This window comes from Lepidochelys olivacea (genome assembly GCF_965140295.1).
Source record: "Lepidochelys olivacea isolate rLepOli2 genome assembly, chromosome: 2".
Lineage (NCBI taxonomy): Eukaryota > Metazoa > Chordata > Testudines > Cheloniidae > Lepidochelys > Lepidochelys olivacea.
This window is the reverse complement of record NC_140412.1, coordinates 91651360-91675690: the sequence shown is the minus strand read 5'-3', so window position 1 is coordinate 91675690 and position 24331 is coordinate 91651360. Positions and strand designations below refer to the sequence as shown.

General features: G+C 41.4%; 1 protein-coding gene across 3 annotated transcripts in view; it reads right to left on the bottom strand.

Annotated features, from left to right (window-relative positions):
- GNAL (G protein subunit alpha L) overlaps positions 1-24331 on the bottom strand; it is a 310998-nt gene that overhangs the window by 20007 nt on the left and 266660 nt on the right. For all 3 annotated transcript variants that reach the window (XM_084621820.1, XM_084621821.1, XM_084621822.1), the window contains exon 6: positions 5787-5841. In XM_084621820.1, coding sequence (XP_084477946.1) covers positions 5787-5841 — 55 coding nt within the window. The remainder of the gene's footprint in view (positions 1-5786; positions 5842-24331) is intronic.

The following is a 24331-nucleotide window of genomic DNA, read 5'->3' as shown; positions in this document are numbered from 1 at the left end:
TCGCAGGCAGTGGCCAAATGGGCAGATAGGCACTGGTGTCATGGGGAGGTCATTCAAACCCGCGACCAAACCTTCAAAACTGCGGTTTGTTTCCAGTGGGTTGAGCTGCTGATTGCTGTGGTTGTGCCTGCCGGCACCAAGGTGGTCTGTTCCTTTGTTTGCCCACGTCATATGGTCTGGGTGGGGGCAGGTATATGGATGAATTGGTAGGGCTGGTATCTCTTCCTCTTCTGAGGCAGAGTGTATATGCCGAGCGTGCGTAAGGTCGCATGTGAGTCCTTCATAGTGTGGAGAACTTCATCTGTTTTGGCAGAGAATAGTTGTCCTTGTCAAAAGGTAGATCCTTTATCTTCAATTGCAGTTCCCTGGTACATCCAAGGACGAGAACCAGGAAGCTCTACACATGACGATAGCCATGGCAGTGGTACGGGCGGCTTTATTGGCCATGTCCAGGGCTGCTTGTAAGACAGTTCTCGAGACCAGCTGTCCTTCAACAAGTATGGTCTTGAGTTGTGCCTTCTTGTCCTCAGGGATGTCAGTGGTAAATTCGAAGAGTTTGGCATAATTATTGTGATCATATTTTGCCAGGAGAGTGCTGTAATTGGCAATACGAAATTGCAAGGTGGAAGAGGTGTATACCTTTAGGGCCCAAAAGGTCCAGCGTTTGTGGTCTTTATCCTGTGGTGTTGACCTGTGTTGTGTTTGTTTGTCCCTATAATTTGCAGCTTCCACCACAAGAGAATTTGGTTGCAGGTAGGAAAAAAGAAAATCCATGCCTTTTGCAGACACATAATATTTCCTGTCTGCCCTTTTGCACGTCGGGGGAGAGTGGGGAGGAAAGCAGTGGCTGGTGTCTGCCATACTGTCTCCGCCGTCTCTAGAATCGCCTAATTTATGGGGATGGTGATATTTGCAGTAGAGGACGGCTGTAGTATCTTCAGCAACTTGTGCTGGTTCTCCTGGACCTCCTCTAGGGGAATGTCCTGGCTAATGCCTATTCTTTTAAACAATTCCTGGAATTGCTTGAAATTGTCTGCCAGCGTTGGAGGAGGCGGCAGATGGCCTCGTCTGGGGGAAGAGGAGGAGTTATATGCGGGCACGTCCTTGGTACCTGTTTCCTCCTGTAGTTCTTTGGTCGTCTCTTCTGAGGCCACCAATGTTGTAGATAGCAGAGATGTCAGTGGAGAGCATAATTCTCCTCTTGGTGGTGAAGAGGTTTGTGTGTAGTGGGCCTTGTATGCTGTCCATGGGTCCCACAGAGGCCACTGCCTGGGAAAACCCATGGGAGGGCACATCCAAGACTGTCCATACCATGGGTAAGGTGGTTGCCTGTGATAGTCCTTTGGTTTTAGTGAGCCCCCAGTTCCCCTTCTATGAAGTATGGGGGAGTGGTGTGGGGAGAAGACTCCTTTGTCCTGCTCCTCATTTGCGCTGTTGCTGAACATCGATGGTGCCGTGGGAGATGTGGGTTGAGTAATAATTGGTGAGCGGTCGGTGCCAAGGAGAGGAGATTGTGACATGGATGCCACAGTAATGTCCTTTTGGGTTAAGAATTGCTGAGGTGCCAATGGTTATGGTGGACTTTTGGTCATCCTTGTCAGATCTTGGTTGGAGCAACTGCTCCATAAGAATCATCTTAAGATGGAGATCCCAGTCACAACAGGTTCTTGCCTTGAGGTTGTTCCAATGAATGCACTTAGACGGTATGTGTGCTTCACCAAGGCACCTCATGCACTGAGAGTGCCTGTCGGACATTGTCATTGCTTCATGACAGGAGCCACATCTCTTGAAGCCAGGGGAGCCTGGCATTTCTAAGGAAAGTTTTTGTGTCCCTGAGGGAGACACGAACAAGGGGGAGAACTGAAATGAGTTTTTTAATTTTTTTTTTTTTTTTGCTGCTAACAACTATCTAACTAACTATACTAGAACTGGGAATATCTAACAGGTATTTCTATCTATTTAACTATATGAAGAGGAGAAGATGTCGCACAGTTCCGAGCTCCATCTTCAGCTGAGGACAGTTGAGAAGGAACTGAGGGGCGCGGGTCACATGCGCGCTGCCTGAGACTCCAAAGACCGTGATACATCTGCTGTGCATGTGCGGCCCAACCAGGCACTGTTACCAAAAATCTTCAATCAACGGCACTGGGATGCACCATAACCTGAAGTGAGAAACCCCAGGGACAGCACTCGAAGAACAACTGTACAACCTTATCCTTATCATCAGGGTTTGAACCCTGAACCTTCCAATACTGCAGCCCAGACTGCTATGACTTGAGCTACAAAACTAAATACAGTAGCTGGCAGCAGAAGATGGCGGTTTTCTCAGAGGTGGGAAGAAGCCTGGTCTACCTCTCTCTCCTTCTCTTCTTCCTGCCTAGGAGTCGGGAGAACTCCTGTCCCATGTGCTGCCCTAGGAAGATGGCATGAGTTGCTGTGGCCAGGGACTGGTTGGAGCAAGCCTGGCCCAGCTCTCTCACTCCCCATCACCTTATGAGTTAAGAGAGCTTCAAGCCCACTTGTACTTCTACAAGCTGGAGAGGGGAGGGAAATGGGCGACTGGGGCTGTGTACTGAGTCTGGAGAGGGGAGCCCAACCTGGTCTCTTTCTCTCCCCTCCAACAGCCACCACTACAGGTGCTCTGAGTAGTTATCAGTAAGGCTATGTTTTAGTCATGGGTATTTTTAGTAAAAGTCATGGACAGCCACGGGCAGTAAACAAAAAAATTCACAGCCTGTGACCCGTCAGTGACTTTTACTATATACCCCTAACTAACCTGCTCGGGGGGGGGGGCAGTCTGGGGGCACCATGGATGCTGGGGGAGGTGTCCAGGCAGCAGCATGTGGCCTGGGACCCCGATGGTGCTGGGGGTGTGGGGGTGTTGGTGGGGCTGACAGGGGTTCCCTAACCGGCTCCGCATGTCCCTGCAGCTGCTAGGTGGCGGAGGGGCCAGAATGCTCCACGTGCTGCTCCCACCACAAACACCAGTTGCGCCGCTCCCATTGGCCATGAACTGCAGGGGGTGCGGCCTACGGGCATGGGCAGCATGCGGACCCAGCCCCCGGCCCTTCCTCTACCTAAGAGCTTCAGGGCTATGCCAGTGGGAGCTCTGGAGCCCTCCCCCCCGCACCCGCCAACCCCTCAAGGCAGCCCCTGAGCCAACACCGGCCACTGCAGAAGTCACAGAGGTCACGGAATCCATGTCTTCTGTGACCTCCATGACAGACTCGCAGCCCTAGTTACCAGACACTTCCCAGTAGAGCAGCTGCCAACATTTTCCTGAGGAATGCAAGTAATAGAAGAGAAATGATGATTTTTATAAATTATCTCTCAGAAAAACCTGAGTGAAATTTCAGGGGATAAAGACACTTGTCTTGCCCAAAGAAAGCCTTTCTCCCTTCCAAATATCAAAGGCCTTCCGCAAACAATGGAGGTGTGAGAACCGCTCAAATAAAAAAAAACCCCGGAACATAACTTTCTACTTTATATACTAGCAAGCATTAGGCAACCTAAACATAGGAGTCCCTACCAACTCCAGCTATAATAAAGGCATCAAGAATGACAGCATAGTGTGCAGAAAGGCTCTAGAGGAACGAATGGGCCTAAGGAGATGGTGAAACCAAAGAGTGAGGCTCCCTCTTTGCCTATTTCTTCCCAGTTGCACGAGGAAGCTTGAGGCAGAAGTCAGGTCATGATTCTAGGAATGAGTCTTTAAGTCTTATGAAGGCTAACCTGCTCTGAAACCACCTTCCAGCTGCAAAGTCATCATCTTCTCAGATAGGTTTAGTAACCTGTTGTTTGCATATTCCATTTCTAATTTGTATTCATTCTGCTGTATGACTTTTGCCTTGTGAATATTGTTTACAAACACTATAGTTATAATTAAGGCTCTGTTTATGTCACGGAGGTCATGGAAGTCACAGAATCCGTGATTTCCAGAGACCTCCCCTGACATTCTCTGCTTCAGCCCCAGGGGCTGCGGGACTCTGGAACTAGCAGCCAACGGGGCCCTGGCAGGGTTCCAGTGACAGGTTACAGACTCCTGAGGGGGCCTCCTCAGGGTTTCAGCAACGGGAAACAGCCTCGTGCAGAGGGGAGGGGGGAACCTCAGGTGAGTGGCTGGGGGTGTCCCGTTTTCTTTTGGGGAAATATTGCCACCCTGCAGCTTCCAGCTGCTGCGGGCCGAGGGGGAACCCCACAGCTCCCAATCACCACGGTGGCAGGGGAAACCATGGAGCCGCAGCAGCAAAGCCACAGACAGGTCACGGCTTCCATGAATTTTTATTTATTGCCTGTGACCTGTCCGTGACTTTTACTAAAAATAACCATGACAAAAATCTTAGCCTTAGTTATAATTCCTTTGCACTGCCGCATATCTCTTGGAGCATTTGGATAATCTTGTGGTTAAGGCCCTTAACCACAGGAGACCTGGATTCCATTCCTCGCTCTGCCATAGACTTCCTGTGTGACCTTTGGTAAGTCCATTAATCTCTCTGTGCCTCAGTTACCCAACTGTAAAATGAGACAATACTTTCTATCTCCCTTCCTATGCCTATTTAAGCTGCGAGCTTTCCAAAGCAGGACACTCTTTTACTATGTGTATGTAAGACCTATCTCAATGGGGCCCCTCCTATCAGTTGGGACCTGTAGGTGCTACAATAATACGAATAATAAAACTATATAAATACTTTAGCTTACATCATTGGAGGGCTGAATGGACATAGCATCAAGGCATAGGCAAGAGGAGTATGTGATTGACAGGCAAATTTTTGGTACCCGTGCCAGAAGGCCTCTGGGTGCCATAACAAAATATAATGAAACAATTTAAAAATATGAGCGGCCTGCCTAACATAACTTTCAGTAGCTATAGGGAAGGAAGGTCACTCTGAAGACTGATCCTGAAATATAAAGTTTTAAAATTTAAATGCACATACACATATTCTTTAACCCCAAATTCCAAGTGAATAAGCAGCAAATTTGTTCTAGTTTCCCAGTGGTATAAATGATATAATAAATCCATATGATGCATCTGTGTCCCAACATGAAACTAGAGTCCAACCTATAGTCCCACAAACAAAGCTTAAATAAAAGTTAGAAGGCATTACCTATGGGACACAGGTGTTGGTTGGAGGCAAAGGGGAAGAAAAATAGAAATCCTTCCCCTTCTAGCATGTTTATGGCGTAGTGGATCTGCAGTGCAAAGTCATTAGATATGCTTCCACCAGAGTTGCTTCCTCCTACACTCTAGTGTAGGTAGCTACCACAGAGCTCTGGTTCTGCCACATGCAGAAGGCAGAGTCCCCAGTGCGTCACCGCTCTCCTGTTTGCCACCACCACAGTAGAAATTAAATATTTCTTTTACATATGGAGACCTGCCCAGGAAAGCCCGGGATTTCTCAGTTAGTGCCGAATGCTGTGGTTTGGGGGAGACAGAATGGGAAGTAGGGAGGAAGAACAGATGGATCATAGGAGTCAACAACAGAACTGATTGTATTAATCTAGTTGGTTCCACTGAAAGGACTCTCTGAACATATTTTGAAATGGAATATTTCACTATCTCCTTAGAGAGCTGGCTGAAGTACTGCACTGGATTCAAGAATTATGTGGTTTGCCATATTTCTATGAAACATCAAAATCAGCTGTGATGAAAGTAATGTTTACATAAAGAATTCACGTAAAATGTGGTTCTAGTCTCTCCCAGCAAAGGAAATTATATTACAACAGAAATTACTAACTTTCAAGAATATGTACCCTAGTTCACACACTACCTCTTCAGTTTCACTCACCTGGTCTGTGGGTGTATAGTCAACCATACTGACGCTGTCAATTCTTTCCAAAAAGCTAGAATAAAACACACACAGAAAAAACACACTTAGAAAATCGTGAACTCTACAATCTCTGTTACCTTTTCAATTTTAGATTGCAGCACTTATAAAAAGATGGGTTCAAGGTTAAGGCCTAACAATTTACTTACTTTGATCAAGTATATATTTTCTGTCTGCAACACACCATTTACCCAGTCTGTGTTGCAATATTATGCTTTATACTTACCATCAGGCAATACCCACAAACAAGGCAAATGGGATCAAAATAAATATGAATTTCGTAAAACTGCATTACATTAAAATGTTGGTTTAAATCCACACTTCCTCATATGAGATAATGCATCTATGCCACAAGAACATTGTCAACTTGTTCAAACCTAAAATTTAGGATTTGGTTAAAAAAATGGGGAGAAGAGTTTGTTTTGTTTTATAAACAAAACCTATTTAAAATAATATTAATTTTAATAATCTACTGTAAGGGGTTAGTATAACATAAGTAAGGAAATTAATTTTTTTTAAAGTGCCTGGGATTAATTAAAATGTGGGTCTCTTTCCCAGGTTTTTTGGAATTTTTTGTTTGTTTGTTTACTTGTTTGAGCCTAGATGTCTCATTTTCAGGGATTGCCTGAATGACTTAGAATCTGTTCTGAATTTCTGGATTGTTTTTTGGTGCACATGCTCTCTCAGTGAATCCACCTCAGGGTATAAAGTTATCGTTACCAAGATATCTCCCTGAATTAGGAAGTTTCCCCCCCATTTTTCTCATTTTTAAGGGTCTCATTTTTAAGGGTTTTCTCATTTTTAAGGATATGCATGTGGAATTTATTTAATTACAGTGGGGAATACGAAAACATGTTGAACTCCTGACTTTCAGAGTGACTCAAACAGATGGCTTCACATACTTTCTGGTTGCAAAAATACCCTTCCAAACCCTATTTGTACAGTACTTTGCCATGAAGACAAATTTAAAGAGAATGAAAGATACAGTGTGTGTATGTGTGTGTGTGTGCCTGTGTGTATAATAAAAAATTACTTGCAGTAATTTTTTTTGTTTTCCACTGCCATAACTGTAGATAACTGAGATATAATCATCAGGGAACTCCATGATCATGAGGTTATTTTTAAATGATATGTACATTAAAAATATCAAATATTTTGGGCAAAAACCCAGCAGTATAGTTTGTGCTTTAGTGAAACTAGCTACAGTGATCTGTACTGAAAAAAATACAGCATTGTACAGTGATCATCATCATCATCATCTTACTTTATCAAACATCAATCATATCATTAGTATCTAAAGTCAATATTTGTTACTACTAGAGTTTGGCATAATCTCAGTGTCTTCACAGTATATTAACCTTTTAGTTTAGTACTAGCAAATTTCCCATGGTTTACGTTTTTTATAACTGAACATTTGTACGGTTTTCTCAAATGTAAAAAAAACCCCAAAACAAACACCCAATATTATTTTTGCAGAGAGAAAAATAATTCTTGAATAACCTGCATATAAATTACCTACTTGGTTAATTACCACAATATTAGATTATAGCTTTGACAACCAAATAAATGCACTACTTGTACACGTAATGGATTTCAGAAATGAGGAGATATGGAGCTGACATCATCTTACTAAACACACAGACTCCCCTTCCATCACAACATTAAATACATTAACTTGATCTCTTTTTCTAAAATTGCTTTCCATAGAACATTAATTTCTACATTCCCCCAAGTACTTCTATTCATTGCCTCTTGTTGGAATTTACATTTTTCAGGTGTACATCATAGAATAGTAAAGATACAAGATGCAAAATTCAGATTTGATATGCTTAAAAGTTGAGAATTCACTGCACCTTATTAATCCTTTTATCAGCAATATCTGAATAATGAAAATGCAATAGAAAACCAGCAAAAGTTGATGATATAATCATTTTTTCCTCTTTGTACAGGTACAACCTACATAATATGTAAAGCTAAGTAAACAGAATGAATTTCTACTGTATTTTTGTATCTACAGAATTGACAAATCCTCTACTTGTGCATATTCTTGACAAACATTCATTCAATATTTTTGTCAAGCCTGCAATAAGTGTTCTACGTAAATCTGCATTGAAATGAAACATGTAGGCTTTCATGTGTGTCATGAAACTATAACACACTGTACACAGTTCAATTAGATTTATAACTTCACAAACCCATTTTTTAATTTATGAGTAATTCTGATTTATAATTGGCATAACAGAGTATTTAGTTTCTTCTGTACACTTAGCACTTTATAACACAATTTTTAACGTATCTTGACATGGAACAATCTGCAATTTTATTTATTTATTTTTAAACTGGGATGCAGAAGGGGGGCAAGATTGACGAAAAGGTCATCAAGCCTCTATAAGTAAACTGGGTTAGTTCATTGTTGACTTAAAGCATGTTAAAATGGACTGGAGAAATAAAAAAAATAATCATCGCCTGACATTATTCTTTCTATCTATTAATATGTCTATCTGTAGTTTTATAAATATCCTTAGTGAGTTTCCTAGGAAACTCAGCTGACAGTTTGACAAGCAATCTCTAAATTTTATATCATGCAAGCTGTGAATACAAAAGTGCAGGTTTCAGACTTGCATAGATAGGAACTATCAATAGGTATTATTCCTTCTAAAAAAGCATGGCAATTTGAGCAACTGTAGCGGCCAGGCAAATATTTTTGAAAAAAGGATTAACAAATACTTAGTAACAGTAGGTAGTCATACATCAAAATCCCTTTCTAACCAGGTGAATTATCAAGGGGAAATATTCAGCCAATTATTCCATATGGATAATCCTACAACAAACAAAATAAAAGGAAATTCATAGTCATAAGAATAAAATAAAAAATGAAAACCATACTACATTTGTGCAAGTGTATTTTGACACTTATTAGAATTGAAAGACTAAGATAAACTGCAAAGAGATGCAATAAACTGCATTCGATTAAGTGAGCTATAGCTCACGAAAGCTTATGCTCAAATAAATTTATTAGTCTCTAAGGTGCCACAAGTACTCCTTTTCTTTTTGCATTTACTGTGTAACTTTGAGTGATTCACTTGCACTCTACCCACTAATACATCTTCCAGGGTCTTGTCCTAACTTTCCAAACTCCTAGTTTCAAACAGCTGCAATTTAGAACAGGAAATCAACACCGAACCGACCATTTTCTTCGTTCCTCAAAATTACAATGCTCTGAAGTGCAGGAAGAGCAATATTCAATTCTGCATCTTCAACAAGTTTAAAGTCTGTTTTCCTGAGATCTTACAAAACTAGAAATGGGAGTTTTATACCACTGAAAAATAATGTTTCCTCAGATATTCTTTGGTGATAGCTACTGAAAGGGAGAACTAATAATTCCATCGCCTTTGGAATTTCTAGGCCTCCAGATCTTCAGAACTGAATTGCCTCTATTTATTGAGGTCTACAGAGGTAAAGGAGGATCACAAATCTATGATCATTCCAAGTAATGCAGCTGGAGAGCAGTAACTGTTTATACTTTTGATAGGTCAGTGAAGGCTTTGGAGACTCTTTGTTAGGAGAGAGAGGAGAGTCATAACTGTGGGACTCACATTCAGCCCTCTTATGGAGGGCAATTAATCCTGTATACATGCCACAGGCAGACATTTTATGATTAGATTACCTATCTCAATTACCTATAGAACTTGAAACTGAGTTCTCTTGGGTAGCTGCTATGAGAGAAGATTCTGGAGATGGTAAAACTTTATTATAAAATGTCTGCTTGATCACAGTGTGGCTGTCCGTGCCCTTTACACCTGCTACGATCTCAAAGACACAAGATTAGAGTGTGTTTTTTTGGGGAATGCCCTAGTTTCCTTAATCCTACAAGTTCCCACTGATAGGCTTCAAGCAAACATGCACTGCGCTCCACTCCGTTTCCCAATAATCAAAGTGGAGTTTGGTAAAATATTCTATTGACAATGTACTAATCATTTAAAAAACCCCACTTTATGGCGTAATATTTAAATAGATAAGATTTTTTGTTTGTTTTGTGTTTAAGTGTTGCTAATATATAGTTTTAAAATTTTCCTTGTGCTCTTGGAGCATTCTAGTCCATCCTCAATAGGGTTGTGCAGTGGTTTCCCATGCAGTAAAGGGGATCAATAAAACAATGAACAGACTTTCAAATTGGGCAGAGGCAGGAAAACAGCATCTGTTTTTAATCCATTCTGGAGCCTGTAGCACTTACTGTAGCTAAAAAAGAATACAGTTTTACAGTTCCAACTGTTTAAGCAACTACAGAAGAAAATAACTCATAGAGACAGAGAATATTACTAAATTTTGCCTTTATTTATATAATATTTAAAACATAGTTATTGATAATTATACATTCGTGTTTTTACTATGTTGTCTAAGAGTGCTATTGGGAATAAACACGTCTAGTACTTCATTTTTGTACTCTAGAAGTATCAGATATCTATTTTAATACACACACGCACGCACACATGAGAGACTGAGAAGGTGGTTGCAAGTGAGCACAATACCTTAGCAAAGGGAGAGAAAAAAAGGCAAATGTCTTCTGGAAAGCTTTGAATGTATACAATGAATTTTAAGAGCAGATGAGACTGCCTGTAGAGGGCAGCATTTACTAAACCACACGCCCTTCTGTACTCAGGCAGACCCTCACTACAGGAGTTTCATACTGCAACCTCTTCACTGACAGAATATACATACGTTTTAGTTTAACAGCATGAGCTTCCACAGAAAAAAAGTGCAAAATTTAGTGTAAATGAAATTAGATTTTAATACAGAATGCTTGGGTTTAATTTAATAGCCCTTAACTTGTCAGAAGTGCACAATTTAAAACAGTCTGTTATTCTTCTATTGATAGGCAGGTGTAATAGACTCATTCTCTCACCGTGGAAACGATCAAATGGTCATAGCCTGTTGGAAACAGTGGGATCTGTCCAGAGGGTCAGGTAATTCTCTAATCTCATTCATTGATTTAACCCTTTTACTTCAGAGCATCTTGCCAGCTCTCCTCTTGGGGGAATACTTTATTGAAGAGTCTTACAACATGAGTGGAAGATAACAAGGGTAAGACTCCTCCCTATCTCCAATAAGAAGGTGCTACAGGACTCTAGAATTACTGCTGAGAAGGCTCTGACCCTCCCGATTTTATATTTGTGCTTTGTTACTTCTAGTGCACTGGACGATTGTAGCTGTCACAGTGGTACGGTCTTACCCATTGTAAGGCTTTATAGATCTGCATCAGAACCTTGAATTGGATTTGGTAGAGAACAGCAACACAGGATAGAGTTTAAGAACAGTGGTGTAGGTTGCAGATAGGTTCTCTTTATTTCATCTCACTTAGGCATTAGGCTACTGAGCTATGTATCTACTTGTAGTTTCTTCATGAACTTTTTGTCTCACCTCAGATAGAGTGAGTTACAATAGTGCAGCCTGAAGGTGAGAGAGTGTATGGATTTCTGCTACTGAAACATCAAGCACAAGGGATGCATGGGGAGTTATGCATCAGTATGCATAGGTGCTGGAACTAGGGGTGCTGGAGGTGCTGCCGCACCCCCTGGCTTGAAGTGGTTCCCATCATATACAGGGGTTTGCATTTTGGTTCAATGGTTCAGCACCCCCACTATATAGATTGTTCCAGCACCACTGTCAACGTGCATCAAGGGAAGAACAGATTTCTTAAACTCCTCACAAAGAAATCCCTTGATGATGAAACCTCTCTCAGCTCTGGTAGCTATGACATTTCACAGTCCTAACTAGCACATGAGAACGTGTAGTCTCTGTCATCTTATAAGTATGGTTATATCTACCATCAATCCCCACCTCCTGAAGCAAGTAGGGCTGAATTAAAAGGGTAAAAAGTTAAATCAATCTCATAATGCTTTTTCACCATTAATGAACTAAACCTCACAATATTCCTGTGAGGTATATAAATATTATTTAACACCACATTACAGAGAAGAAGGCAGATTCAGAGAGATTAAAAGCAGTGGCATATTATTACTGAGAGGGGCCCATATGTAACCCAATCTCAGGGCCCCACCCCACAACAAATCAAAGGGCAGATGGTATTTAGAAATAGGCTTAATGAAGATGATGAAAAATACCTAAAACATGGGTAACTCCTATTACACAGAGTTTTGTTTTTTGTTATAAACATTACTAGGCATTCAGTTTAACCCTGCTTATTACTTGCCAAATTGCCTTTTCCCAGCTATGTACTCCAAGACATTAATGCAAAAAGGACTCACAGCTTTTGGCCAAAGCATTAACCTAAGCAAATACATTAAAAGTTATTCGAGAACAATAAATGTTTTAGATATGTTTTAAAGAACTTTGTTCCATTTAATAACAATGGTTTGGGTTTTTTTACATTGAAAGAACACACACATATACAAAGATCAAAGAGTATAACTTCTCCATCCACTTGCCCCCTCTTGACTCCCTAAATCTGTTGCAGCATTTCCTGTTGAGGGCAGTGTTAATTTTGGGAAAAGCCTCGTTTCTTCCTAATTTAGCTAACTAACCACTTTTTAGCCCAACAGATGTTTTTGTTTTGTGAACCAATGAGAGGTTTTTGGGGATCACCATTAACCCTCTTAACATAAACACTGGCTAAGATTTAAACCTGGAAAACTGCCATTTACACAGGGATTAGCAGGCTCTGGCAGAATTAAGACGAAGATCTGTATCCCATTTCTCTACAGTACAGAACCACACTGAAAACCTTATTCATCTGCAATCCTGACGTGCATGATGATCCCAGAGAACAGGGAGGGAGAAGGGTGAAGAGCAAAAGGAGAAAATAGAGAGAAAGATAATTTCTGCTAAACTGGGTGGTAACACAAATTTCATTCCTAAAGGTCAAAATGATGGAGCTGTTCAAAACACAAACTAAGAGAGAAACAAAACTATTAACTGATGTTGATTAGATTTGTGCATATAGTACCCGATTCTCATGTCAATCACACCAGTGTAATTCTGTTGATTTCAGTGGAGTTACTTCTGATTTATACTGGCAGAGAGGAGATTCAGGCCCATAATCTTTATACATATACTGGTATATCCATATGACATGCACACAGAGATCTGATAACTATCATAACTATCCCTTGTGAAATACAAAGGCTACATACAGAACATTCTGCAATAATAATAGCCACTCTCAGTAGAGGGCCAAAAGATAATGAATCAAAAGAGTAAGATCATGTTGCATATCTAGAGCGCTTTGCAAACTTGAACTGACACATGATATACAGGGATCACTTCATCCACACTGTTGGAATGAAACAACTGTTTAACACCATACAGCAACACTGCACAACAGCTTAGGTCAGGAAGTGACGAATACCGTAAGTGTACAGGGATTTAGATAGGCAGAATGTAATTACTCAATTAAAATTTGGCTGCAGTGTCTTTCATGTGTCTGAACAAATAATCAAGACCTTGGTTCTATGTCCCACCCCTGCAGTTTGCTTCTTCCAAAAAGAACTTTGACACTTATGTTCCTGGAAGCCAAACTAAGGACAAAAGTCTTATTAACATTTGGCATTGTCAGATGCATCTGATTTATAAACATCAATTACATAGCAGAAACAATCTTCGGCCCACTCTTGTTTGGGAATGCAAAAAGTTGCTGGAAGGAGGTGAAAAGTAAGGAAAACTTCTCTCTGCAGGACGTTACAAGCTCAGCTTACAATTTTCTTTGAAAGCTTATCTTGGTACCTTTATGTATGAGATAAGCAAACTGAAAACTACTATCCTGTCAGATCATTTTAAGGCAGGAGTTTTGCCCATGTGGGAAAGGTAGAAAGATGATTTTAAATTCCTGGAGAGTGAGAACAGAGAAAGTGTGAAATTAATTCTCCCTGTGCGCAAGGACAAATGGGAAACTTGCGTGGCAGACTTATACAGGCCATCTGAGAGGTGGCAGTGAAAAAACAATTCTATTCTCTGAGCTGCAACAGTGGCCATTTCCCTTCCGCACTGTGTAAGCATGGATCAGTGGCCCTTTCCTTGGCCCACCTCCAATGTTCTGCTCCCATAGTCTGTCTATTTTTATTCTCAGTTGTTTTTTTACAGAGGGCTCTCTGTGTACACTTCACCAGCAACCCGTTCCCATACAGGGATACTATACGGTTCAGCAACAAGGAGAAGAAGGGGATGTGGGTGAAATCCACCCAAAAGGAGAATGTTCCTTTGGGCTCTCTAAGGACACTGAAACCACTCACTGGTATTCATTTACAAAGGTGAGAAAACATCCCCCTGAAGATGGTCAAAGGCTCAGAACTTAAAAGTATGGGGAAATGTCTGGAATGGACATCCTTCATCACAAAATATTCTAAAGCATTTCACCAAACTACACAAAGGAGTCACTTCACTCACCACTGAAGTACAGCCATCCCTCTTTGGGGAAGTAAAGGTGGAGCACAGCAACCCTGCTCATCAGTTTATAATGTTGGCCAGAATTTAACTGGACAGCTCCTCTCTTCTTTCAGATCGCACAGACCATCTCCCTCCTATCCCCAATCACAACATCCCTTTGCAACTATAGCAATTACTTACCTGTAAAAGTAATATCAGGAAAATATTTCAAGCATTCTCAGCGGTAGTTTAAGGTAGTTTAGCAGCTGGAAACAAGGACAATGGCCTGCACCATGAGGCACAGATCTAACAATGGAGATGCAAATATTAGGAGTGAGCACTAAGTGCCACAAAATGGTCTGTACATTTCCAAGTAAAGATGTTGAAAAATACTCATTGTTAAGTAATCGTTTAATCTTGCCCATTTTAGAACAGGATATATTTAACCACTGCATGTTTTTAAGCAGTCAGTCATGACATGCACAGCGCTGCTGAGTGATTATTTCATGCCTTAGGTAGTTAGCGTAAGGCAAGAAACCTGGCAATCAAGTAACTTCCATTACCTGAGAAACACAAAGCCTGCAGTTTTGTGCCTACTGTAAGCAGAATACAGTGACCATGCCCAATTTGCTCTTAATGGTTCTAATTCCATTTCATTGTTAAAATAACTAAAATCACAGTAGGACTATAAAATCTAGTGCTCAATACTAGCATCACAATCGTACCCCACATGCTTCTTATCCTGGGCTGTGATACCAGTAATAAGAAATGGTACTAGGGTGGTAGAGAACACACAGGGCAGGTCTACACTACCACTTAAGGTCAATCTAACTTATGTTGCTCAGGGGTGTGAAAAAGACACCCCCCTGAGCAATGCAAGCTACAGCAACCTAAGCACTGTCCACACTGCCGCTATGTCAGCCAGAGATGCTCTCCGCCTCTCTTGGAGGTGGAGTAATTATGCCAACGGGAGAGCACGCTTTCATTGGCATAGAGTGTCTTCACCAGATAGCGGTGCAGCTGTGCTGATATAGTGCTTCTAGTGTACACCTGCCCTCGATGAGTGTTCCTTATCCCCTCATATCACTGCCTTTCTGCCCCTTCACACTGACACCTCTGGAGGGTAAGTTAGCAATATCCCCCATGGCATCGGTTATTAAAACAGCAATATAATTATGTTAGGTGGGCAGTAGTTATGTTACAGTTTGATTCCCACTTGCTTTCCTTTTTTAAAAAAATTGACATTATGTTTTTATTAGCTTTTAAAATCAATCACTTTCCCCCATCCCTATTTAGCAGCTACTATTTTGCAGGCCAAAGGCACTAGTTTAGGGAAAGTTAGAGGAATGTCAGCTAGTTTACACACTTATGTGCACACCTAGTCTAGAATGATGGGTACCCCTCAGCTGGGAACAGGGGTGTCCCCTACTCTGCAGGAGTAATGCTGCCAGTCCCATTGAGGCTTGTGGTAACTGTCTGTCTATTGGAGCCAATACAGAGTGGCATGGAAGCTGTGAAAGAGAGGGGCAAGGGCAACACTAAGCACCATGGCTCTGTGGCTGCAATGAGCTATTCATAAGTGAACCCCTGTGCCTATGTGGAGCCCCTTTGCAGTTAGCGGGGATCTGCTTGTGCTCAGCTCATTGCAGGATCATGACCTACATTAGCAACTTTTAGCGCTGAGCAACTCGGCAGGCTAAAGAATGTGTTTCATGGCGCTACCATGATAAAAGCTGCAGCTTTCAATATTACAAAGCACTACTGCAGTGCAGCAAAGCTCTTTGTGTTAGAACATTTTAGAAGCTGTTGCTCCGTTGGTGGGGTGATGTTCTGAGTTGCTTTTAGGTCCTCAGCGGTGTGAATTTTTCACACTCCCGAGTGCCATAGCTATGCCAACCAAAACCCCATTGCAGCTAGGTTGATGGAAGAATGCTGCCTTTGACCTACCTATCAAAGCACGGGGACTCTGGAGAGCCACAGCAATGAAAAAACCCCTTTCATTGCTCCAGTACGTGCAGCCACGAGCACTATAGCTTCAAAAGAGCTATAGCTGTGCCATTGTACCACTCATTGCATAGAAATGGCCCAAAGTCACTGTTGTGATACTCTCTAAGGACCTGATTTTTCTTTCATGGAAGTCAATGTGAGCCTGATTCTGTTTACATGAAAGTATCTTGACACTGGTCTGGCAGATTAAAAGGCATTAAAGTGGGTGCAAATTTAATTTATACCCCTTTAAAGCACCCTTATAATGCCAGGGTGGTGTAAAGGGGCCTTAGTGCAAATGAGAATCAGACCTTGGGACTTTTTCATTAATTTAAATGATAGTGGGATCAGGCCCTAATAGCCTAATTCTGCAACGTAATCCCCCTAATCCCACTTAGATGAGGGCATTCAACAACTTGCAGAAGGTGCTTGCCATTTGGCACTATCAGGCCTTAAACTGGTAAAGAGAATATCATCTGGAGCCTGAACTTCTGTCTTAGGTGTAGAAATGTCATATGGAATTACTGTACCAGTGACTTTACTCAAGAAGTAATCATTAACCCATTAATCTATTAGTATAGAGTCCAAGGTAACAAAACAATAATTTGGTTTCAATAATGCAGTGCATTATAGTTCAGTGCAAACACAACAGTTGATTAGTTAGCAACTAAATAGTTTAATAATTAGAAACATTAGAAAAATTAACCAAGAGTGATTTTTCACTAATAGCTAGAGGTTAATTTTCTAGTTTTGATTTTCTGCTTTCAAACAAATGTGACTTTTGAACACAAACATTGTCACACCAAAATCTGCCAGTTTCTACTTTAGTCTAAATAAGTAGACAGCTACATTTCCTATCACTGTTTAATCCTGTAATCCCTTTAGATTGTTAGTAAAATCTTAAATGGATTACAAATAATCCCATTCCGACACCATCCTGGGTGTATCTCCTCAATGAATGTACATCTTGTGTTAGTGTTTCATATATCAGGCTACAAGAGCATCGGAAGATCATACTTTATTTTAAAAAAAAAATAATTTTGCTTTGCAAAAGTGCACAGTTGAAAAAAGCTTAAAATTAATCTAGAAGAGTACATTTTAAATCATGTGCTCACATGATAATTGTGATGACTTGTTGGCAACAGAGACCATTCTTTAATTAGGAAAGGGTAACTACTTTGATCAATATTTTCCACATTTTACAATATGTTCTGTTCCACAAGGCCTCAGTGTAATTTTATTTTTGTATTATTTGAATATAGTCATATTCAAAACAAACTATTTAAGACAATGTATTTTACAATTTATTTCAGTATTTATTTTATTATTTATTATGAATGTAACCAATACAAATCCTGGGGGCAAAAATAGCTTCTGGACCTGCAGGTACAAAGGAGGGTAGGAGGTGAGTATGATATGTAAGAAATAAATATATTTTCTCACTAGATTCAACTGCAGAAGTGCAGGAAAAGCAGCAGTGTATGTGATCAAGGAAGAGAACCACTGAAGCAGCAGTTTTCTGTGCTTTGGAGGTGGCTGGCAAAAAAGGGAATTAATTAATTCAATAATATCTATAACTGAATACTATTCAACAGAAATAATATATACTAAATAATAAAATAAATATTGACATTTAAAATCATGTTTTAATCTAATACAGGATTTGTGTCTTTCATCTGGGCTGTCTGCCTTCATTACAAATATCACAGTGCACTTCTGACACTTATTAGCACAACAAATAATGCAGACAAAAAAAAAAAGTACTAGAGGCCAGGAAAAAAGGGAAGTTCCCAATTGGTCTGGATGTATTCTTCTGTTTAATATCTTTTCTCCCTGAGAGTTGAGTATCAGGCCTGTGTCTCATTACAAGCACTGCAAATGCCCTCTGCCATCCCAGGACCTCAATACAGGTTGTGGAGGTTGCAAACACAGGCAACCGGTAGCAACTGGAAAGGAATTATAGTTGGAATACCTTCAAAGCAGTTTAAAGGACTTTTGATAAAGTATGTTTTTAAAAATTGCTGCTGTTCTTTAAAACTGGGAACATCATCAGAATCCTCAAGACTATTTATTTTGCTAGAACAATGCTACAGATAAGAGACAATGATAAATAAATGCAGAAATAAATGTAGATTGCTTGTATAAAAAGCAATGAGATATTCCGCTTATGTGAGACTTATGAACTTTTCTCAGATTCTTCTCTCTCTCTCTCCGCACCTGACCCCCACATTCTACCCAGAAAGAACTAGTATAGGGCTAAAGAATCCCTCAGGGCTAAAGAATCTATGAGATACTCACTAAAGCCCTGATTCTATAAAGCCTTGCTCGTGAACTTAACTTTAAGCATGTAAGTAGCTGCACTGGACTCAGTTTAAAATTTAAGTACACGGCTAAGTCACAGCTGAGATTGGGGCCTCAATGAATGTCTTTCATTGTAGAAGATCTTGAATCTGCTATTTGCACATTACAGCATAATTTCCAAAGGCTGAATAAAAAGTCTGGGACCACAGTGGGCCCAAGTCCAGCAACATGTGACACTACACTGAGCACTTCAGTTACAGAAGACCCACTTTACTCTGAGACATGACCATGCCTGTGTGATAATTATCTTGTTATTAAAGGTGACCTGTAAATAGATTTAAAAAAAAAATCCAACTGCTTTTGATTTGGACACTCTGGCCCCCAAGGAACTGGTGGAAGAGAGGTAGTCAGCATCCCTAAAAAGTGTATGTAACTGCCATTGCAGTTTGCCATCCACCAGCCTATGTGACTCCCCAACATCAGTGAGTGAAACTAAATATACTAAACACTCTATAAGTACATTAAACACGAATATTTAAAAACCACTCAAGGAAGTGGAACAAAACACAATTTGCCTCACACTCATAGGTCATCTCCTGTTTCTATTGATATGGATATGACACACCAGGCACAGTGTGTTCTGGAGAGGCATGTGGAAGGTGCATTGTGCTTTGATAGCAAAACTCCAGGCTGCTCAAGGGAACTGAATTATACAGTTAGATGACCCTCAGCTGAGAATGCTCTGCCTCAAGTCCCAACAAATGTATATATATCTAGAGGATATCAGAATAAATGCATCAGGTGATCTCAACTGCCACACTCGTGAGTAGCATAATGGCTTGTCTGTAAGGTAAACAGACCACAAATGGTATACGATGTTTTATAAACCAAGACCAAAACACCTAAACACAGATGGGAAAACGAACATAGTGCACAAAGCACAAGTGCAAAACACTAATGCCAACCGTGTTCTGCTGCCACACTAGTACTATCAGATAGATTCTGTTATGTATTTGGAATTTCTTATCAAATCTAATTCTTTCCTGGGGCTGTCCACCTACAATTTTCTTCCTTTAAAGCAACTACAAAATCATAATAATTAGGCCTCTGATATGTACCGCTTAATAACAAGTCAAAACAATGAGTAAAGTCCATAGGAAATGAAGATGACTAAAGTAGCTCACTCCTTTATTACTGTTTTTTGACATACGCAACACAACACACACACTCCTAAGAGCTATATTATGTATCTTTTAAAACTAGTTTTTAAATACTATTGATGTAGCTTTTGAACTGGCAATTCCAAAGTTGATGTGCTCTCTCTCTGTGAATGGCAGGAGGAACTGTGTTTGCAGAAGGCAAATATGTGTGTTGGAGGACCGGTGAGTTGATTATAGGGGCTTTTCATGTACAATGCTCCAGAAAACAAACTTTTACATATAGATAATACCACTAGAAGTTTGGTAATGAGTGGGTTAAATCAGTACAATTACTCAGTATGAAAAAATGGAACATTTTTCACCAGTAAATTCCTTTCTGCTAGCCAGTGTCTCACACAATTCTTGATGTCTGGGGCCTGGGCTGCTCTCCTCGCTCTGAAGTTCAGGGAGGTGAATCAGAGTTTTGGAGCCACACTGTCTGGCCACACCCCCTTAGCTCCTCCTTGCTTCCAGATGAATTATTCACAAGCTGTGAAACTTGCATAAGATAAGTAATAACAAATATTCCAGCGATAACAACAGTATGGTAACAATTCCACTTAATATCTGACCCTTGATGCAAGAGCCATCCAGGTAGAATTGTGGGAAAAGCTGCTAGGAGAAAATAAATTATCAATAAGAAATTTTCCATTCTGCTGCTCAACATTTCCCACAATTCTGACACCTAGGAAGAAGTGAGCAGCGAACAGATATAGAGAGGATTATAGAAAAGGACAGAAAAATGAAAATGGGATCCCTCCCATCTATAATATTTGCTCAAAGAGCAAAATCATTTCCAGGCCATCCCTGACAAAGGATGCCTCTGCAGAGGACAGGAAGTCCATCTTGTAGGGCTTGATAAAGGTGGTAGCATTTGACCAGCTGGCTGCCTCACAAGTTTTCACGTGGAACAATTAGCTCTTTCTGCATACAAAGTCACCAGGGATTGCATGTGGGGTGTGCCCTGATCACTTCTGGAACTAGAATTGCTGATGCCTTGCATGCTCTCACAAGGCATAGTCCAATCCACCTAGCAATAGAAGACTGGGAAGCTCTATCCTTAGCATTTTGGATGAAAGGATACAAACAGGGCAGCTGATCTCCTTGAAGATCGTAGGTCTGAGGTAAATTTTCAGAGCCCTTCTGATAGCTAAATTGTGCCACCTCTCCTCGGTGGGATGCTGTGGCCTTGGACAGAATGTAGAACCACCTCTCAGGAAGCATGGAAAGAAGAGTTCACCTTTGGGATAAATGATTCCAGAGTTCTGAGCATCACCTTATCCTTGTGGAACACGCAGCATGGTTCCTGCCTAGAGAGGGTTGCCAGCTCTGAGACTTGCCTGTGGACATCATAAAGCAAGTTTTGATGGACAAATAAAATATTGACACTGACACCAGTGATTTGAAGGGATGGTTTGTCAGGGCTCTCAATACCAGGGGCAAGTCCCACTTGGGAAAAAGAGGTCTAATTGCTGGCTTGGCTAAGTGGATCATCCCTCAGAATCTGAATAGTTGGGGGTTCTCTGCCAAGGAATCTGCAGATCCTGCAAACATCATGCTACTAAGGGCAGACACCTGAGTGCAGTGATGCAGGGTTGGAGATCTTTGTTGAAGCCTTCTTGGAGAAAATCCAAGATAGCCAGAATTTCTGGATTTCTAGGGTTTGCTTTGTGTTCCTGGCACCACCTGCAAAACCCGGTCCAGATGAAGGAGTATGCTTTCAAGATCAATATTGTTCTACAAGAAAGAAGTATTTTTATGACATCTGAGGACAGGCCTTATGCTACTAGTGCTTCCTTTTCAATAGCCAAGCTGATAGATGCAGCCAATTCCGGTCAGCGTGAAGCAGAAGACCTTGTGAGAAGATGTCCTGTCTCTTTGGAAGCTATAATGACAATCCCAATTTCAGCTCTACTAGGTCCAAAGACCAGGGTCTCCCTGATCAATGTGTGGTTACCAATATTACTGTCGCCAGTTTTCATTTTATTGTCTGGACCATCTTCTCTTATAATGGGAAAGGTGGAAACTCAGAGGAAGCTCTATGGCCATCTGTGTGATAGGGCATCTGTCCCCATGGATCTAGGGTCCACTTCCCTGGAGAAGTACTTTAGTGTCTTCAGGGTCATGTGGTTTGCAAATAGGTCAGTTGAGGGCAGGCTGAACAATTGGATGATTAACTCAAAGACTTCCTGATTCAGGCACCACTTGGAGTTATTCACCTTGTGGCTGCTAAGTCTGTCTGCCTTCTGGTTCAGGTCTCCCTTCAGATGAACTGCCCTCATGGAGAGGAAAAACAGCTCCACCCACTGCATGATTTCCATTGCTTTAACATATAACACTGGGCTTCTTGTTGACCCTACATTGTTCACATATACTACTCCGGTCATGCAGTCTGACTGAATCAGGACTTGATTCCCCCTCTAGGTTGGAGGGAATCTTTGTAGCGCCAACTTGACTGCTCTTAGTTCTAGGAGGTTTATGCTGTGGGTCCTTTCCACCAGGGTTCAGATGCTTTGAGCTTTTTGGGATCCCAGGTCTGCTTCGCAGCTCTCCAGGCTGGCATCAGTTGTGAAGATCAGGGGATTTGGAAGACATATGGTCATGCCCTTGTGGACACTGCCCTGGACTCACCACCATTTTAAGGAGTTGATCGTCTGTGCTGGAACCCTCCCTTGATCGTTCACGAGTTCCAGGGAGAGGTCCCATACTTTTAAGACAAAGCCTTGAAGGAGCCTGATGTGTGATTGCTCCTATGGAATGATGCACGATATTAGGGGGCCTAGCAGTTGAACGCTCAATGCAATAATGGGCCTCTTGCGGTTCCAAAACAACACGAGGAGGTCTTGAATCTTCTGAAACCTCTCTAGAGATGGACATATCCTTGCAATCCAAGTGTCTATGTCCATTCACAAGTGGGGTATTAGGGTGGACGGAATCAATGAGCTTTTCTTGATGTTGATAATGAAGCCATGCGCCCCCATGAGATTCAAGTTCAGGGATGTAGCTCTGTGTGCCACTGCTGGAGATGGGACTCTGATTAAGAGATCATCCAGGAAGGAGAACAAGTGGCTCTCCTGTGACCTGAATTTGGCTATGATTACCACCAACATCTTTGTAAAGACCTGGGGGAAGAGGATAAGCCAAATGGGAGTAGCCAATATTGATAATGCTTCCTATCATAGGCAAATCTTAGGAACATGTGATAGAACGGTCAAATTGGGATGGAGGGGTATATGCATCTGCTAGATCCACTGAAGTCAGTAAATCCCCCTGGGGAGATTTACACCACAGAAAGTAGGATCTCCCTCTGGAACTTCACTTTCTTTATCCACTTGTTGATCCTTTTGAGATCTAGAACGGCTTGGATTCCCCTTTATACTTCTGAACAATAAAGAAAATGGAGTAGAACACTGAGAATCTTTCTTCGGAGGGAACATTTTCTATTACTCTCATATCCAGGAGGTGCAAAATCTCATTCTGGATTAGACTGCGCTTTACGGAGTCATTCAAGATGAGGGACTGGATGAAAAACGGATGGGGTGGAGACCTTAACTCCTTGGTGTATCCCAGAGTCACTGTCTCTCTGAACCACTTTTGCAGCTAACCCTTCTGAGGGCCTGAAGTCCTCTTGCAAGATCTTTCTGAACCCTCACCGGCTGGATCCCGTTCCACCAGAGAGGGGAAAAGCTTCCAGAGCACTCCTGGCCAAACTTGCAAGGAGGGGGGTGCTTCTTTTCTAGGGCACTCAGGACCCATTTTAGGACTGGAGGAGGGTTTGTGACCAATGGGTAGGGGATCTCACATGCTTGTCTGACTCCTAGCCCTGGGACCTAAGAGAGTGAGGGACAGAAGGCTGGGTGCAGGTTGGGTGTCTCACAGTGCACCATTTGGATTTCATTCAGTGCTTTTTGGGCTGCTCTGTCACGCATGGAAGGTGCAAAGGAGCCGGCAGGGAGGTACTGCAGCTGAGGCTTCTCCAACACTGGGTAAAAAACTTGTCGGGGGTGGACAGTGATAGAGAGTTCGGGAGGGAGATCACTGCTCACCACTGCTTCAAATTTTGACAAAAAAAGCCACAGGTAGGCAGACAAGAAGGCGGGAGCTGTAAAAACCACTGTCTGCATGCTACCATGGTGGCAGAGAACCTGGAAGCAATAAGAAGCTAAGGGGGCATGACCAGACCATACGGCTCCAGGACTCTGATCCACCTCCATGAGCTGCAGAGAGGAGAGCAGCCCAGACCTCAAGAATTGTGGGAGATGCTGGGTGCAGAAATGATTAAAACATGTCAATGTGGTATAATGCTGGTAAGATGTAATTCATTAATACAGGAAAATGGCAGTGAATTTTTCTGGAAGGCTCAATGCATCATGCGTGACCATTTCTGTTAATATGAAAGTATGACCATGTTCATAACATAATTTATAACACAATGCATGATCTAAAATTACAAAATAGTTCTATGCGGAATGTCATAAGACTGCAATACTTTCATTTTCAATAGTGTCATAGTACTATTTTAAAAGTATATTTGATTCAGGAAAATTAAGGCAACAGTGAATGTTACTGTAGGAAGAAAAATACATGTCTAGTCCACATAAACTTGCATGCAACCATGTTTAGGAATCTGTGAATAGTTAT